The sequence below is a fragment of the Trematomus bernacchii genome, unplaced genomic scaffold (assembly GCF_902827165.1).
Source record: "Trematomus bernacchii unplaced genomic scaffold, fTreBer1.1, whole genome shotgun sequence".
In the NCBI taxonomy this organism is placed as follows: domain Eukaryota; kingdom Metazoa; phylum Chordata; class Actinopteri; order Perciformes; family Nototheniidae; genus Trematomus; species Trematomus bernacchii.
In genome coordinates, this window is record NW_022987342.1 from 1250230 (window position 1) to 1268513 (window position 18284).

Sequence of the window (18284 nt, forward strand, 5' to 3'; positions counted from 1 at the left end):
GCTTGTCCTTTTGCACTTTCTGAGTCACAGAGCATTTCAACAGTGTTAGATAGCTACATTACTGATGTCTGTGTCGGATGATCTCATCATCCCAGCACAGCATGTCTGGCATAAAAATCACTGCATTGTGTGTGTTCTTCTATGTAATGAAAGTACGATTACTCTCAAAGGATTCTTTTTATTTTTTTTTAAAATGTGTCTGAAAAGACATCTGTGACTCTGTGGTTGAAAATCTGAGTAGAAAAAAACATCACAGTCCCCCGTGAAATTGGGGGCAGGTAGGCCGAAAGTTCCCCTCTTCCTCAACTCTGCCGACACACACAATAAGCCCCGCCCCTCGGAGGAGGCTTTCCTGCAGAGCAAGCACAGTCAGTTCACAGAGGTTTCCACCCACACACAAGACAAAGACTGTGGGCGCTAACCTGACTCTGTCATGATGTGAAAAGTGTGTGTGTGTTAATGAGCCAGGTCCTGTGAGAAACACAGGAGTTAGTGTGTGTGTGTGTCTGCATGTGAACATGCCCGGGCAGCTGCCTCCTGGTGCTCATTTACTGTGTGAGCTTGTATGAATATGTGTCATCTGTGTGATGAGGGAATCTCCTAATCCATGTCTCTCTGTGCTTTTTTACAGTCCACTGCAGTCTCCGATGGAGGTGAGTAAACACGTCTCCACAACATCTGACAAAACCTCTCTACTTTTCTCATGATCTCTTAGTGGTTTATTTAATTGGCTTCCCTCATCATTCAGTGTTTGTAATCTAGTTTAAGTAGCATTTAATGGGATAAGGAAAAGGATTTATTATGTTAGGCCGGATGTCCAGTTCTGACGTCTAGTAGGAGTATGGCTGTTTTCATGTTGGAAACCTCCTTATTATCTGGCTGCTTCCACTTAGTGGTTCAACCTGCTCAACGTGTGCCCCACCTCCGCGGCAACCTAAAGACAAAGTCTTTGTAAACGTTGGTTGCACAAAAACAACTTGTTGTGGTGGATAGGGCATGCTATATGCCCACAGATTAAAGGTAAACAAATATCATTTAATGTAAAAATAGTTAAAACCAGCCATCCAAACTTCACAGACCCAAATATGACGTCTTGAAATGTCTGGTTTAGTTTGAACAAAAGTCCTTGCACCCACAAATATTTTGTAGTTATTACTTCACAATGATATATGACGAAGAAAGTCAAAAGATCCTCTAATTTTGAAGGCTGGAATCAGAGAATATTGGAATTGTTTCACCATACTTGCTTAAAGAATGACTGAAAATATTAACAAATAATCCAAACGGTTGCCAATTGTTTTCCTCTTGCTTCACTCATTCATTAATTGACGCACTGTTGCAGCTCTTTGGGAATTTTAATACAATAGTTTAATATTTATAAATTCATTACCAAAATGCAATTTGATAACAAAACAACATGTCCTAATTATTTTTGTAGTCTGCTGGCCTGTTGCTTTATTTGCATTTCACAGCTTCCAGGCATTGTTTTTCTTATCCTGTGTTCCTTCATCAACTTGTGTTGTATTGGCCCTAATTTGAAGTTAACTGTTGGTGCCGTCCACAATTAACATGTGCCAACATTAACAAAAGTTCTCTAATTTAGGAGTCTTCTAATGGTGCTTTAACACCTCACAAATGCACATGAAAGGCATGATATATGGCAGATGGGGGATTAGTGGAGGAAGAGGAGGTGAGAAAAAGACCAGCTCCGATGTAGAAGTGTTTATAGCCATTTGTTCACGCCACAGTCGTGTGGTGGAGAGGACGGGTTGTTTGTGGGTAAAGTGGAGAGCGTGAAAATGTTGATTCGGCCCTCTTTGTTATTTTTACTAGTAGAAGGAGTATAGAAAACTATTGCCAACATATTTTAAGTGAAGTCCATACAGACATCAACTAGCTTCATGTCAGTCTATTTTATTTATTTTTGCATTTGGCAACAGCTATCCATTGGTCTTGTCCTTGCTGCTTGGTATTGCTTATTCTGAGATGGCATAACAGGTAAACACTAAGGAAAAGGGCGGGAGTTTGGTAGTTTATTCAGTCTGCACTCTGAGTTAATGAGATGAGAAATGCATTAACTCAGTGATGGTTAAATAATGGTTGTGATCTTAGCACAACTAACAATTCTGTGGGAAAGTTGCTATAATCTGCTCCGTAGTGAGACGCACCAGTCAAACATATTACGATTTGAAATAGAATTTGACACTTTCAAACCCTTTAATTTAGCGTGCACCCATACCGTCTTGTAGATGCTTACAGTAGGACACTTGTGAACACAAATGAAGTATGATTGAAAGCTAACGTGATCATTTATCCATAGTTCTGTGTAGAAACCAAGAAGATGGCTCACAATAATGTACCCTTGAGTAAAGAGTATATCTTGAAGGATAAAGTTAATCAAAGTGTGATGTTTTCGGAAATGTTGGTAGAGACTAGTGCAGACCAGGCTGTGGGTCTGGCATGACAATAGTGCATTGAAAGGGAGACAATCTGCAGGTAACATTAGCATAGCACTCTGCTGCTCACAAAATGCTAACAGCTAAGTAGAAAACAATCTTTGTGTCGTTACAGTTTATCATTTACTAGTCGAGTGTTATACATCTATATCTCTATCCACCATTATCATTTGAGATTAGCCACAAACAGACTAGACTAGAACTACACACGCTCACTCATTCAAACATTTGAATAAACGATTATGCCTGGTGGAGAGCATTTTATGTTATTTGTGAAAATAACATTAATTACATTTCATGCCTCATTTTGTATTTGAATGAATATCCTATTTACGCATGAATTCAGACCATTTCTTCTGTGCAGACAATAACACATTTCAATTGTGAAATACAACAGTAACGGCCCATCCACACAGCAGCGTTAAAAAAATCTTCCAACGCTTCTGCCCATTCACTTTGAATGGGGTGACGTCACTTTGCCTCACTTTTCGCTGAACTGCATTGTGGGAAGCAGAGCGGAGATTTTCAGGATTTTCAGTATTCAAAAGTTGAGCAATGTTCAACTTTTGAAGCTGAGGTGGAAGCGTCAGCCAATCAAATCCCGTTTATGCAAATCTGACAGTTCAAGCGCTTGCCAATCAAACCGCGTGTAAGCTGGGAGAGACATACCGCAGGTCATTTCCTCATATTCCAAAAAATGGAGGAGAAATTAATTATTGCGGTAGGGAATCACCCGGTGCTTTATGACCAGTCCCTATTTACCTACCGGGATACAAACCGGAGGAGCCAGGCATGGAGGGAGGTGGCAGAGACAGTGGTAGGTTTTCGCCTGTTTGGGGAGTTTATATCCAGTTTACTTCGGGCTTTTTTGCTTTGTATGTCGGGGGCGGGAGATTCATGTGATTGGTTGTTGGTCGCGTTGCTCACAAAAAATCCCCAAGCTTCAGATACGCCCACCTCCAAGATTTTTTTAACGCTGCTGTGTGGACGCTGGTAGGCTAGGTAAGAATGGAGAAACCAGCTCGAGTGCGCTAGAATTTGAAAGTACACAACCGAAAAAAATCTGCCCCTTCCTTCAGACTTCCTTACAGAGCCCCTCCTCCAACACACACGAACGCGCACATGACCAATGAGGGCACGAGATAAGTTTGTGCACGAGATGGCAGGCTGACAGGCAGGTAGGCCATCCAGTTATCTGCCCCGGGCCGGGGCCACTTTTTACAGCGCCACGGCTTCCACAGATGAAATGTATATATTTGTTGTCAAAGCATTTAATTTATTCATTGCTATCGGGATGTTAAGAGCACTCCATGGAATATAACAAAAAGTGTTTCTGAAGTGAATTACCTACCCCACCTTTAAGACAGCACTTACAAAGTAATTTAGGCCCATAGTAAGTACAGAATACTTTTTTTTGACAGACATTCTAGCTGGTTCTTTCTGTGTGTGTGCTACATGGGGGCTGTAGGCCTCATTAGTCTCAGTAGTAGCCCTCCTTTAACAAGCGCCTCATCAATACTGCAGTTTATTGTGTGTGTGTATGCAAGTGTGTGTGTCTGTGTGTTGTTAGTGCACTATGGGCTTGTGCTCCGGCCGTTTTTGGTTCCGTTGTCCCTCGGCTCTGAATTATTCATCACCTTAAGGCCTGTGTGTGCTTATATCACTTACCTGGAAGCTCACAGTGGTGTGTTTTTGCGTGTATGTGTGTTTGTGTGTGTGTGTTTGTGACCTGCTCTCTCTGTGGTCAGTCAGGTATTCATCCAGGGTGCCTCTCTCTCTTCGTCTTCTTCTCTCCCTGTTATTCCCGTCTTACGGTGTCTCCTTCCTGTGATGTTGTAGGCTGTGCTTGTGTGTGTGCGCGCCCCATCTCAGATTCTGGGTTCCACCTTGTGTGTTTGAGTTTGTGAGGGGGGGCCTGATAGGCTTAGTATGGATGGAGGGGCTTGGATACCCCTCAGGATTCGCTACCTTCCCCGCTGGCACCACACAGGCTCCTATCAGCTCTACCCAGGTGAGGACACAGCTGCTTTAGGTGCTCCTTATCTGACTAAATTAAAATGATATGCAACGAAGATCAGACATAATGACTGCAGAGGCTTTGATGTTGAGTATCAGTTAAGCTTTGTTTCAGTTACTGAGAAGCCATTTCTAAAAGGAATCCCCACCGTCACAACATACAGACGTTTTGTTTAATAAATGGTTTTCTTTTAACTTCCAGCTGCAGAATGAACGTGTCTCTACGTATGTGTGAGTGCAGCTGTTGTTACTAGTATGAATGTGTTTACTGTTGCAAAGTGTTGCTCTGACGTCTCATTTCACCATAGTCGTTACAAGATAAAAGTGAATTTAGTGTCAGCTTTAGAGTTTTTGTTTTTAAGAACTTTGTGCTCACTGAGTTCATTGTCCATTTTCACAGTTGTATAACACTAAGTGGCTGATGAAATGTTGCATTCTTAGTTAGTTAAATGTTGATAACACAGTTTACAAAACATATTCACCAATCTAACATTAACTCTGTGAAAACTCAGTTTAAATTATTATATTATTAAATACTCTTTTATATTGGTTTTAAAGTTTCCATGGCCTTTAGAACCTTATTCTTTGAATATTTAATTTAATTTGAGTAATGAAGGTGTTAGAAAAGGTCATATCTTACTGTGTAATTTCTTGATAATTTGCTGACTTTATAGATAATTTTTCTTTTTGTTTTGTTTGTTGATCTATTTGAACTGTGATGTGTTGTGATTGTGATGAAGATAAAACATTGAAATTAATTAGTGTTTTAGAGAATTGATGGATTCTTGTTTTCCTCTCATTCACTGCAGTAGTTTGATGACGAAAGCCTGAGAGCTCTTTACTATAGAGTTTGAAACTGAATCCGAGTGAATGAACTGTTTGGAAAAACTGAAGAAAAATAACCTTATTGTGAAAACTCTCTTTGATAAACATGATTAAGGTGCAAAGCTGGATTTATTCATTAGCAGCTGGGTTCCTACATTTAAAAAGAGACAGGAAATAGCTTTGAGCGGCACAATTCTCTTTCAGTTTATTTTCAGGAATTGCTCCTTCTCGGGCACCTGATCGTTGATGCCCTCCCTCTGGCTGTTCTTGTTTTTAGTTTTATCTCAACTGATCATCCCCATTTCCGTTGATCTGGCCTGAAGGCTGAAGCTCTCTTATTTTGGGTATTCTCATCCTCTTTCTGGGACCTTTGCTCTGCAAGTCTGTGTATCCATTAGGAACGCAGCATCGGCCTAGTGGTGCACAAAATACAAAACTCCTTCATTTGTATGTTAAAGAAGTTCCTTTTGTGTAGCTAGTGTTTAAGGTGTTAGAAAATAGTTTAATACTGTTGGGACTTGTTTAAAGCTGCAGCCACACGAGGACGATAACGGTCGTATCCGCTACAGTTCTCTATCATATAGACGGTTCGGCCACACGAGGCCGACAGGGAAACGCAGATAACGATAACGGGTCCCAAGGTGGGTAGATCTGCAGACGCAACGCTCTGGGGGGCCAAACGGTTCCGTGTCTACGCCCTATAACCATAATTTCCTGCTAACGATCACGCAATAGCCCCAGTGTTTCGAGCCAGGTCCCGGTTTCTCGCAGGACAGTGCACCCAGCAGGAGCTTCCAGCTAGATTTGATCGATATGGACATAAACGCGAGTGAAGTTTAATCGGACAGGAGAGGAGACACGTAGCTCCCGCTGTGATGGAGCGATGAGCGGAACAAAACACACACTTCAAGTTAGATCATCACCCTTCGCTATTTTAATTACCTCTCAAACTACCTAAACTAGTTATAAATATGTTTATTTTTACTGTCGGGTCACTCATTACTGGATCAGCCAGCTGCATGAGACCACGGATACTGACGGGCTGTCAGGAGAGGGGGAGGAAAAAGAGAAGCTCCGTCCTCCGTGAATTATTCTTATATTATTATATAGAGTCGTTATTCATTTGTTTTAAAGCTCAATAAATAACAAAGAAGACCTTTGACCGGCACTTTTATAATTTTGTCCGGAAGATTTAAACTTTAACGGACATGTTGACCGGCGAAACCCCACCTCTGCTAAATCCAGCGCGGAGAATAAACAGAAGGGAAACCATGGCAACCATGCATGCGCGAGAAGTCTTCTTCGTTGCTTTTGGTGTATTTTGTGGCAGAAGTACAGTGCCACTTACAGGCCCGGCATATGTACTACAGCGTCTCCAGCGGGTCGAGCGGTCTCGTGTGAACGGACACGTTTCTGGTGTCTATTGCGTGTGGACGGAATACTTTTTTGATAACGATTTCGGTTCGTTTCCGTTATCGTCCTCGTGTGGCTGCAGCCTAAGACCAAATCAAATAGACTGTGAAATACAAGTGCTAGACACAGATAAAGATAACATGTACAAAGGAGCATAAAGTCAATACATTTCAACAGTTCTGCCGTGTGGATCTTCAGGGACACTTAACAGCTATTAGTGATACTTGTCAAAGGGTATCATCTTTACAGGCCGTGAATGTAAAGCTGGTTCGGTTTTTTTCACCTTGCAAATATTTGTGTGTGTGTCACCATGGCAACATTTGCCCAGAGAGACAACTAACTTGGCAGTAACTTCACCAGAAGTTGTTTTGAGTAAATTGCCAGGTGTTTGTATTTCTTTCATTGGACAGATTTTGTGAGTACCGCAACCAGGCGACACCGTTTAAGATGCATTCACAACAGATTTCTAGTTGAGATAAAAATGTTTAGATTGAGTTTCAAAGGGGGCCTGGTCGAAAGCAAGGGGCCGCAAGCATTGAGGAAAAAATGGCGAACGGGTGATTGGCCCCCTGGCTTCACGGTCCTAGTTCTATTTCACGTTGCGGCTGTGGAGTTCACTATCTTATATAATGCATAACATGGGAACTTCTTGTGTACTTGGATAAATTAAATAGAACAACAAAAAAGACAAAAATGTGAAGCTTCAAATTCCCCTTAAAACACGGAAAAGACATATCGTGGTATATTATCTTATGTCATAACCTGTTGCTTGGACTGTAAAAGTAATAAGAGAGAATGGATAAATCAAATCTCTAATATCAGTATCTGAGGGATAGTATGAGTGAAAGTGTGCTATAGGGGTGTTCTATTTCGTATAAGGCTTCGCCCTCTAAAGCTATCGCTATTGGGTAATCCCACTGCACGTGTGCAGTGGGATTACCCAATAGCGATAGCCTTAGAGGGCTGCGCCTATACTCATAGAAGCTGGGTTACAGTACGTAACCCCAGTTGTGTTGCAGAGTGAAAGACAAAGCAACAACAACACAGCCCAAACACATGTGGGTCGGGGAAGTTCACTGGACAGACTGCTACTCTTGCCTTATTAAAGCAGACAAAGAAAAAAACTGTGCGTAACTATCCCTTTAGCTTTAATCATATCACCCACCCAAAACCACCATTGCTGTAAAAAGAATGGTGATAAAAAAAAACTGAGATGAGAACATATTTAATCATTGCACCACCGTATCGTATTGAGAAGGACAAAGAGTTGTCACTGAAGTCACTTCCAACTATTTGATTGTATGTGTGTTTGTGTTGTACAGAACTAAACAGTGTGGAGCTGCAGGGCTGCAGCAGCGACAACAGTCTGAACAGTAATGCCAGCCTGCCCAGTGTTCAGAGCCACCGGCGCCACACGGAGCGGAGAGTGGCCAGCTGGGCCGTCTGCTTCGAGAGGCTGCTGCAGGACCCTGTGGGGGTCCGCTACTTCTCGGTACTGTAACACACATGGCACATTCACATTACGGATATGTTTCCATACATTTGCCAGCTTTTCCTAATTGTTTATGCTTGTGTTGCAGGAGTTCCTAAAGAAAGAGTTCAGCGAGGAGAACATCCTGTTCTGGCAGGCTTGTGAGTTCTTTAGCCACGTGCCTGAGAATGACAAGAAGCAGGTAACTGACATGCAGGACATTGATCACACACATGCTTCCATTTACACCACAATAATGAGGGGAAATGTTACATGTTAGACGAACATTTCAGCCCCAAAATTACAATTTTTATATTAATTACTCTACTATAGTTTTGCTGTTTTTTAACAGGGCACCATTTGATTGGATTTATCAAGATTCTAATCTGTGAAATTGCTATAAAAACGATCATTATTAAGGTGACGTTTTCCTTTAATCAGCTCCTGTAATTCCTCTTCTTCTTCTAACTCATTCCTTACTCTGTGTCTTTTTGTTATCTACATATCGACCTTCTCCAGCTCTCTCAGCGCGCCAGGGAGATCTACAACAGCTTCCTGTCCAGTAAAGCCACAACACCGGTCAACATCGATAGTCAAGCCCAACTTGCCGACGACATTCTCAACGCCCCCCGACCTGACATGTTCAAGGAGCAGCAGCTGCAGGTAGCTGATAAACACAAAGTCAACACTTTTTTATTAAAATCTCGATTGTGATTAGCAAACACTTCTGTCACACAGGGAGCTTCTGTTCCAGTATCTGAAATGCAAAAAAGGCTATCTCTGAGGGGCAAATGTATTCACACACACACACACACACACACACACACATACACACACACACACACACTCACACTCACATGGTGGGAAAGAAACACTTTTTTTTTAGGATTCCAAGAAAACACACCTTGTGAATAGGAACTACCCGAAGGGGCTGCTCGTGGGATATGAGTCTTTATCTTGAGTCCTAATTCCCCTTGCATTCAACATGTTGTTGTCATCCATTTTACCAGTGTTACTTTTTAGTTTGCAATTCTTAATCCTCTCAAACCATCTTCTTTTCTCCTTTTAATTTACCTTTTAGTTTTAAATCCTTATGCCATTGCATTTTGTCCCATCTCTTCTTGTCTTCCATCGCTTTTCCTTATTTCATTGAGCCTTCTGCTACCCTCTTTGTTCTGTGTTTGTTCATTCCTTCCTGTATTTTTCTGTTGCCTGCTGATTACTCCTTTCCTTCCTTTTCACCTATTTAGATCTTTAACCTGATGAAGTTCGACAGCTACACGCGGTTCCTCAAGTCTCTGCTGTACCAGGAGTGTATGCTGGCGGAGGTGGAGGGAAGACCCTTGCCGGACCCTTACCACATCCCCAGCAGCCCCAACTCCAAAAACAGCACCACCAGCTCCGACCGCTCCAACCTGTCAACACCCAAGAAGGTAAGATGCAACGCAAAGCCTCCACAAGTATTTTCCATTTGGCAGCGTCTTGTCATTAGTGTTGTGAAATGTTTGTAATAGATACAAACCTTTTTCTAAGATCTGGAATAAGACTGGGCATTGCCACCTAGTACAACAGATGATTCAGTCGGGTGTGATAAAAGCACAGCGTTTTGTTTGCCTGTATTTACTTTGGTGTCGTCCCACATCAAGTTTTATTTATCCATTTATCCTCTGCTTGGTTTCTTGTGTTGGCACCTGTGTCCTTGTGTCCCTTAATTGATTTTGTTTGTGTCTTATAGGAGGACAAAAAGAGCAAGTCGGGCAGGTCTTTAAATGATGACTCTAAGGATGATTCAGGAGATCGGAAGAAAGGCTTGTTCTTTTCTTGGTCGCGCAACAGGAGCTTCGGCAAAGGCCCCAAAAAACGAGAGCTGGCCGACTTCAACTACAGTGAGTAGTTTAACAAGTTTTTTAACATTTTATTGTTTGTGTAGATTGCCGCATAATTGGAGGGCTATTTTCCAAGTTGGACGTAGAGGTTTGTAGATTTCCCCTTTGGCTGATGTGTGTATTCTCTTTCAGATTTCTCTGGCAGCAATGGTCGCCGTGAGTCCCAGGGCTCGCTGTCTTCAGGAGCCAGTCTGGAGCTGGGGACGCCGGGGTCGGGGAAGAATGAGGTCAGTCTGCAATGAAACATCCCCCTCTGATAATTAGTTTAGACATTGCAGTCATAGGCACACAGTCATTCATTTCTTCGCTAAGCAGCTTCACCTGCAGCCTCTTCCTATCAATTTATCTTCTATAAGAGCATAAAAACATTGAGAATAGTAAAATAATGCTTTTTGTTTCTCTTACATTTTTTACTATCACGTTTTCCTCTCCCCCTAACTCTCTGTCTCGGTTTTATTCCTTCAGGTGGATGCTTCCCGCGGTGCAGTCTCGGTGTCAGCAGAGCGTGGGGGGAGCAGCGCCCCCTTGAGGCAGTGTAACATAAGCCTGCCGGACGGCTCATGTTGCTCAGTGCCACTGAGGGCAGGGGTGTCCATCAGGGAGCTGTTGCTGGGCCTCTGTGAGAAGCTCTGCATCAACCTGGCAGCTATAGACCTCTTCTTGGTCGGAGGGGAGAAGGTACAACACAACGTGCACATGCTGCTGACCAAAAGACCTCTCATGGGGGCTTCAAAGATTCTTTATACAAATGATCAAATAACACAATGAGTCATGCCAAACAAAGTTCAAAGATACATATACAAAATATTTGGTTTTAACTTGAAAGGGCAATACTTTTTCTTGAAGAAACTATAATCTATATTTTGTATACACACAATAGGTCCAAAGACAATGTGTTATGTGCAGGTGTGAAAGAAGTTCTTAACTTAAAGAAGCAAGACTGATTTAAAAAAATACTCATGTTATACTATTATAAGTCACACTCGAAATCTTAATAAAGTAAAAGTACCAAAGTATTGGCATCAAAATGTATCAAAAGTTGTAGTACTTGTTATGGGTAATGACCCATTTGAGAATCATTTATATTAAATGACTGGATTATGATTATTGATTCGGTAGCATGTTTATCAGAGCAGTTAAATGTGGAGCTAATTTTAAGTACTAAATACGATACTGCTGCTGGGTATCTGAACATTTTTTGTATTACCTAATAATCTGTAAAGACACTGGTGACTAACGCTGTCAAATGTAGTGGATTGAAGTGTACCACATTTTCTTCCAATCAGTCAGTGGTTCAGAGAGCTGTAATCCTCACATGTTTTATCTTTTGCTGTTCTATTTAACTGATTGCACTTTAGGGTTGGGCAAATACCTGAACATTTTGCATAATAACTTCTCTCGTATTCTCTGCCTCACTCCATCAGCCACTTGTGTTAGACCAAGACTGTCTGACGTTGTGCTCGCGGGACCTTCGACTAGAAAAACGCACTCTCTTCAGGTACGTTTATCTTGAGAACAACTATAAGCTTTACAACACTTCAAACCTGTACTGAGTAAAACTGAGAGAAAAAATGCTCGTTGTGAAACCACAGTTATAGGCCATTGAAGTGAGAAAAAAAAATGACTGCCTGGGGATAATTCTGAGAAGAACTTCTGAATTTCCAAGAATAAAGTCATGAATGTATCAGAAAAAAAACTTGAGATTCTATTTACGGGAATAATGTGGTATATTCATGAGAACAAAACTCACTGCAAGAGGGGATCAACCTCATTAGACAAAAGATGCTGCTGGTAAACAGTAAACGCCTCAGAGATATGTTAGTGAGGAGGGAAGGTTCAAGGTTCTTTATTGTCAATCTGACATAGCTACAGAGTAATTATGCAGTTGAAAATCTTATGTCACAGGCTTCTCCAACAATGCAACATAATAACATAACATAATAACAATAAGAGCAAGAGCAATACAAAAATAATAATAGTTATAAAAATGAAATAAAGTTATGATGTGGAATAGTGCAGTACGAGTCTATATACAAGTTATTGGAATGATATATATATATTAGGTATTAGATACATACTACTGAGTAGCAGATGAATGTTTGATGTTGTTTCAACAGTTCAATTTTTTAACAGTCTCACTGCCCGCGGGAAGAAACTGTCTCCGAATCTTCTTGTCCTTGCCAGGATGCTGCGGTAACGTCTGCCAGACGGCAACAGAAAGAACAGTGTGTGGCTGGGGTGATGGGGGTCTTTGATAATCCGTAGTGATTTCTTCCTGAGCCGCTGGGAGTAAAGATCCTCCATGGATGGCAGCTCCGTCCTGGTGATGTGCTGTGCAGTTTTCACCACCCTCTGTAAAGCCTTACGATCGAGGTCGGTGCAGCTGCCGTACCAGGCCGTGATGCAGCCAGTGAGGATACTCTCTATCGTGCACCTGTAGAAGTTGCAGAGTATCCTGGAATCCATTTTGAACCTCCTCAACCTGCGGAGGAAGAAGAGCCGCTGTCGAGCTTTCTTAGTGATGGTGGTGGTGTGAAGAGACCATGTCAGGTCCTCAGTGATGTGGACCCCAAGGAACCTGAAGCTTTTGACTCTCTCCACCGTAGTCCCATTGATGGTGATGGGGGCGTGTCCCTCTCCCTGCTGCTTCCTGTAATCCACAATCAGCTCCTTTGTTTTGCTGATGTTGAGATGGAGGTTGTTATCCTGGCACCAAGATGTCAGGTTTTCGACCTCCTCTCTGTACGCCGTCTCGTCGTCTGTGATCTGGCCGATGACGGTCGTGTCATCAGCAAACTTCACGATGGTGTTGGAGCTGTGTGTGGCCACGCAGTCGTGGGTGAACAGGGAGTAGAGGAGAGGGCTGAGCACGCAGCCTTGAGGGGCACCGGTGTTGAGAATCAGGGTGGAGGATGTGATGTTTCCCACCCGCACTGCCTGGGGTCTGCCCGTCAGGAAGTTCAGGATCCAGTCACAGAGGGCGCTGTTGAGCCCGAGCTCTCTGAGCTTGATGGCCAGCTTGGAGGGCACAATGGTATTGAATGCTGAACTGTAGTCAATGAACAGCATTCTCACATATGTGTTCCTGTTCTTCGGGTCCAGGTGTGAGAGGGCAGTGTGGAGGGTGAGGGCTATGGCGTCGTCTGTGGACCTGTTTGCTCTGTAGGCAAACTGCAGGGGGTCCAGAGAGTCAGGGAGGGAGGAGGTGATGAATAATTTGACTAACCGCTCAAAGCACTTCATTATGATGGAGGTGAGTGCTACTGGGCGGTAGTCGTTGGGGCAGGTGATGATTGTCTTTTTGGGGACAGGATCGATGGTGGAGTGTTTAAAACATGTGGGGACTACAGACTGCAGCAGGGACCTGTTGAAGATGTCTGTGAACACCTCTGCCAGCTGAACTGCACACACCCTGAGAACACGGCCAGGGATGCCATCAGGTCCAGGAGAACATATGTCCTTTGCGTTTTTTATCCCTTCCTTCCCTGTAATCCATTCATATCTTTACCCACAATGCCCCCTAATATATCAGTTGCACGATTACAACTTATTTGACTGCTACAGAACATTTTCTTTCTTCTTTTCCAGACTCGACTTGGTTCCTATTAACCGCTCTGTGGGCCTAAAAGCAAAACCAACCAAGCCTGTGGCGGAGGTCCTCAGGCCTGTGGTGGCCAAATACGGCCTGCACCTGGCCAACTTAGTGGCACGCATTGTAAGTCCATACTCATTCAGATAGACAGAAAGACATACAGTCAGCACATGTGATGACGCCATGTTCTGTGTGATGCAGAGTGGGGAGATGGAGCCATTAGATCTCGGTCTTCCTATATCCAACCTGGACGGGCTTCGAGTGGTATTAGATCTTGCAGAAAACACTCCAGCGAAAGGTTAGGAACACACATGCAGTTGCTATCATTAAAACATTTAATCGAGTAACAAAAAACGTGTATATGTATTGCTGTTTCAATGTCTTTTCTTCATCCAGCAGACAAACAGAAAGCAGCTCCCTCAAAGAACCTCGTCGCGGCCTCCACCAGCAGAAACCAATCGACAACAGTAAGATCCCCTCCCAGCATCTTATTGCCCGTTTCCTTCTCGCTCTGGAATGTTCCATAACCCACAGAATGTCTCCACTTCCCGGTTGATGATGTCACGCTACTAAGTGTCTCTCTCGCTGTCGTCAATCCCCCATGTCTGTTTGCAACGTGTCAGAAATGTGCGCAGGTGTATGATATGTTTCTGTCGGCGTTGGGGCTGTGTGTGTTTATTTACTGTATGTGCACTGTCGCTGCGGAGCCCTGTCACTCTCTCCAGGTTCCTAATGTTCCATTTTTATGGTGTGCCTGTGGCCGAATGCATCGTCAACTTTTCTCTATTGGTTTGCTGGTTCTCTTTCTTCCATAACAAACCAAGAGGCAGGGCCATCAGAGCCCAGCCTGCCGCAGCGTTTGCTGGGTCTCCGAGCCTCAAAGACCCCCTCTGTGCGCCTGGAAAGCTCTTCGTTGGTGGTGGCAGTAGAACTGTAGAATGCTGTGCGGGTTTTTCTTGTTATGATTGTGGCTTCAAAGTAATATTTTACCCCCAAAATGATCATTTGCAATTTCAAATACTCACCCTGTGTTACCTTGAATTTGTGACAACTTTTCATGCATGTCTCAAAAACAAAGAATGCAAAAACAGTTGTGTAACAATAGCTAAATGATATCAAAACAACTGTTTAGCAACTCTTGCGAAACTGTACTTCGGACTCAAATGGAAAAACACGAGTTGAGTGTCAGTTAGTAAAGGATCCTTTATTTATAGCTCGACTGTTGTTAAAAGTGACGCCCATACCTCAATTGATCAACAGTTTAATCCGTTTTTGTACTCATGTCATTCACTGTGGAGGCATGTGAGAAAAGTTAACAAAAAATAAATGAAGGTAACCCTAGGTGAGTAATTGATATACAAATGATCATTTTGGGGGTGAAGTATTCTTTTATCCTGAGTGGTGGCCATCTGTAAAGGTCATGTATTGCTTTGTTGGTTGATTATTTATAGGTTTTTGAAAATGCTAGTTGTATCCCACTTGAAGGGCAGTAGTGCGGCTTTATGAAGTAGGAAGTTGGTTCCTCTGGTGTTGTGGTGTGTTGTACTGTTAGCCTACGTGTTGGTGATGCTTAGCACACAGTGTTAAGCATTGTGCTTGTCTGAATGGAACATCCCATCTGTCTTTCTATAAGAATCTAACATAGATATATGTTTTACTAGAATTACTCTCTATACATGTCATTGATGATGAATCACACAAACCAAATTCATTATCCATTTAATTGTCCAAATCAAAAACATCTGCCCCCTTCCCCCTGTTAAATTGTTCTCATTTGACCCTTCATCACCCTCCCCACCGTCAGTAGCACTAGTCCCCACCGTGTTGTCATTACTTGCGCCCGTACTTGTACCACCCTCACTCACCAGGGCTCTAACAGCCCCCTCCGCTCTCCTTGTGGCCCTCCAGGGGGAGGACAGGCCGTCAGGGAAAGCCGGTTCAGCCCGCCCCCATGGGGAAAACGGCCCTGACACAGGCAGCCAGCCCTTACCCAACCACTCTGTCTCTCTCCATAAGGCTCCGGAGAAAAGAAAGCAGAAAAAGATTAATATAGACGAAGCTGAAGGTAAAGACTGAACGACCTCCATCTCTCTCTCTGTCTCTTTTGTTTCCGTAGCTTGGTTGCTGTGATCACACTAACCCTTTGGCCTGTCTGCCGTGTTGTAGACGCAGCACCTTCCAAAGCTAGCTAGCTACATGTAGCACAGTCACCTCTGCTCACACTGAATGTAGCTTTGACTTGTCTAACTAATTAATACAAACCCTCTGCTGCATGCTTTCTCAATTACAAGTGTTTTCAAGATGTTAATGTGGGAGATTATTCATTTGTGTGTGTGTGTGTGTGTGTGTGTGTGTGTGTGTGTGTGTGTGTGTGTGTGTGTGTGTGTGTGTGTGTGTGTGTGTGTGTGTGTGTGTGTGTGTGTGTGTGTGTGTGTGTGTGTGTGTGTGTGTGTGTGTGTGTGTGTGTGTGTGTGTGTGTGTGTGTGTGTGTGTGTGTGTGTGTGTGTGTGTGTGTGTGTGTGTGTGTGTGTGTGTGTGTGTGTGTGTGTGTGTGTGTGTGGTGTGTGTGTGTGTGTGTGTGTGTGTGTGTGTGTGTGTGTGTGTGTGTGTGTGTGTGTGTGTGTGTGTGTGTGTGTGTGTGTGTGTGTGTGTGTGTGTGTGTGTGTGTGTGTGTGTGTGTGTGTGTGTGTGTCCGCAGAGTTCTTCGACTTCATATCCAAAGCTCAGAGCAACCGAGCAGACGACCAGCGAGGCCTGCTAAACAAAAGCGACCTGCAGCTCCCAGACTTTCTGCGCCTGTCGCCGGTGACAACCAACCGGGCCGCGCCTCCTCCCTACGACACTGAGCCCAGTTGCTCCACCCGTAACCCCAACAACGGCAGCCTCCCCAGCAGCGGTCGCAGGGGCAATAAGGCCAATAGCAATGACAGGGGAGGAGGAGGAGGCGGGGGGGGGCGGCGGCCACATGCTCAAGGCGAGCCATCAGTCCCAGAGCTTGGACTCCGCGCTGGGAACTGAGAGTGGAGGGGGGAGGAAAGGCAGGCCACCCCCTCCGTTTCCTGGCACCATCTCCCCCATCCACCCGTCCACCCGGGGGGCCCAGCCTGCTCTCCTCCAGGACTCCAGGGAAGAATCTGTCCAGATGCTGGAGGAGGACACGCTGTCCGACCTGACTCTGGTGGGAGAGGGGGACATTGACAGCCCCTGCCTCACCTACGTCACTCCCTCGGCCCTCCAGTGCAAACCCCACCCCCGACCCCAACAGCAAGCACAGGACGGGCGGCCTAGCTCAGGTACTTCCCCGGTGTGAAAAACCTTTGAACTTTCACCTCTCCCTTTACCTGACTATAGGACAGGACCCTCGACAAAGTCGGTTTGAAGTTCTTTGTCAGTCACAATTGGCCCAGAATGCATCCAGGTCTCCTCCCTTTATTTCATAATTCAATTAAAGTGAACATGTAAGGTCAAATACATGAAGTAAGCTTTTATCACATGCCTTAGAAATGAGTGTTAATTAGTTCAAACTAAGGATATAGTGATAAGCTACGGCCAGCATCTACTGTGAGTCAACAGCAGCCTGAAGATAAACTAGTTCAGACACATAAAGCGAGGAGAAGTGGATGCATTAGGCTCGGACTGAACTTGTCCAGACATTTCCCTTCTGTGTGGTTTGTATCTGTGTGAACCTTTGAGCGGATTTGCTGTGGATTACTTTCTGGAGACGTTAGCTCGAGGACATGCTCACGACAAACCGGCGACGACCAGTGCCAAACTGTCTACTCCCCCCCCCCCCCCCCCTCCAGTGTACAGAATCTAACAATGCACTTTAGCCAATTACAAACAACACATCTTTTCACATGTTTATAAAACCTTTTCTCCCTGCTTTTTATTATTTGACCATGAAAACGTCTGTTTTACAGCACTAGGATCAGAGCATTTGCTAACAAACACTAGCTGTTCCAAATTTTGCGTGACCCATATATTCTTTTCCAATGCTTTGGAGCACACTGCATGCTGACACAGCTGGCCTGACCCCATAAATACAAACACAGGAACACACACATCTGCTCAGCTGTTTCTTCACGGACACAGTACACTCTGTGTCTCCAGCGCTGTTCCCTCACCTCAGGCATTTCTCGTGTCACTCATGAAAACGGACTGCAGCGAGAGCGCACACATGGAATATCACTCTCTGACTAAAATGATCCAGAAGCGTGTGCACTGACTGTGTAAAAAGGCCGTTTTTCATCTCCATTTCTCTTCTTTGCACTACATCACACTGCAGCACACATTTTCTGTCTAGCAAAAAAACAGTGTCTGGAAAATAACACGTCAAACTGTTTCAAAACACTCTTACTTTACCCTATACTATATTCTCAAGAAGACATTAATTTATCCCACATCCTTTTTCATTTTTACAACCTTTCAGTTAAAAGTATTAATTTGTACATAGTCATCTTTGTGAATTCACAATTTGTTGCCGTAGTCATTGTTGGATCGCAGTGCAGCCATGCTGTTTAGAATAGTAATAAATTCTCCTCTCTTCTGTTCAGTTGACTGTACTGTCTGTAAATAGATCAAATAAATGTTATAACGATGAACTCTCTCTGTAGAGCCTCATGTGA

At 43.7% G+C, this 18284-nt stretch overlaps 1 protein-coding gene across 1 annotated transcript in view; it reads left to right on the forward strand.

Moving 5' to 3' along the window:
• Nucleotides 1–18284, forward strand: part of rgs12b (regulator of G protein signaling 12b) — a 48990-nt gene extending 30706 nt beyond the window's left edge. The window contains 15 exon segments of the mRNA XM_034130530.1: nucleotides 632–653; nucleotides 8033–8202; nucleotides 8291–8383; nucleotides 8701–8844; nucleotides 9432–9614; nucleotides 9917–10067; nucleotides 10200–10294; nucleotides 10533–10745; nucleotides 11492–11565; nucleotides 13656–13782; nucleotides 13861–13957; nucleotides 14056–14126; nucleotides 15568–15724; nucleotides 16358–16593; nucleotides 16595–18284. Coding sequence (XP_033986421.1) covers nucleotides 632–653; nucleotides 8033–8202; nucleotides 8291–8383; nucleotides 8701–8844; nucleotides 9432–9614; nucleotides 9917–10067; nucleotides 10200–10294; nucleotides 10533–10745; nucleotides 11492–11565; nucleotides 13656–13782; nucleotides 13861–13957; nucleotides 14056–14126; nucleotides 15568–15724; nucleotides 16358–16593; nucleotides 16595–16969 — 2208 coding nt within the window. The 3' untranslated portion in view covers nucleotides 16970–18284.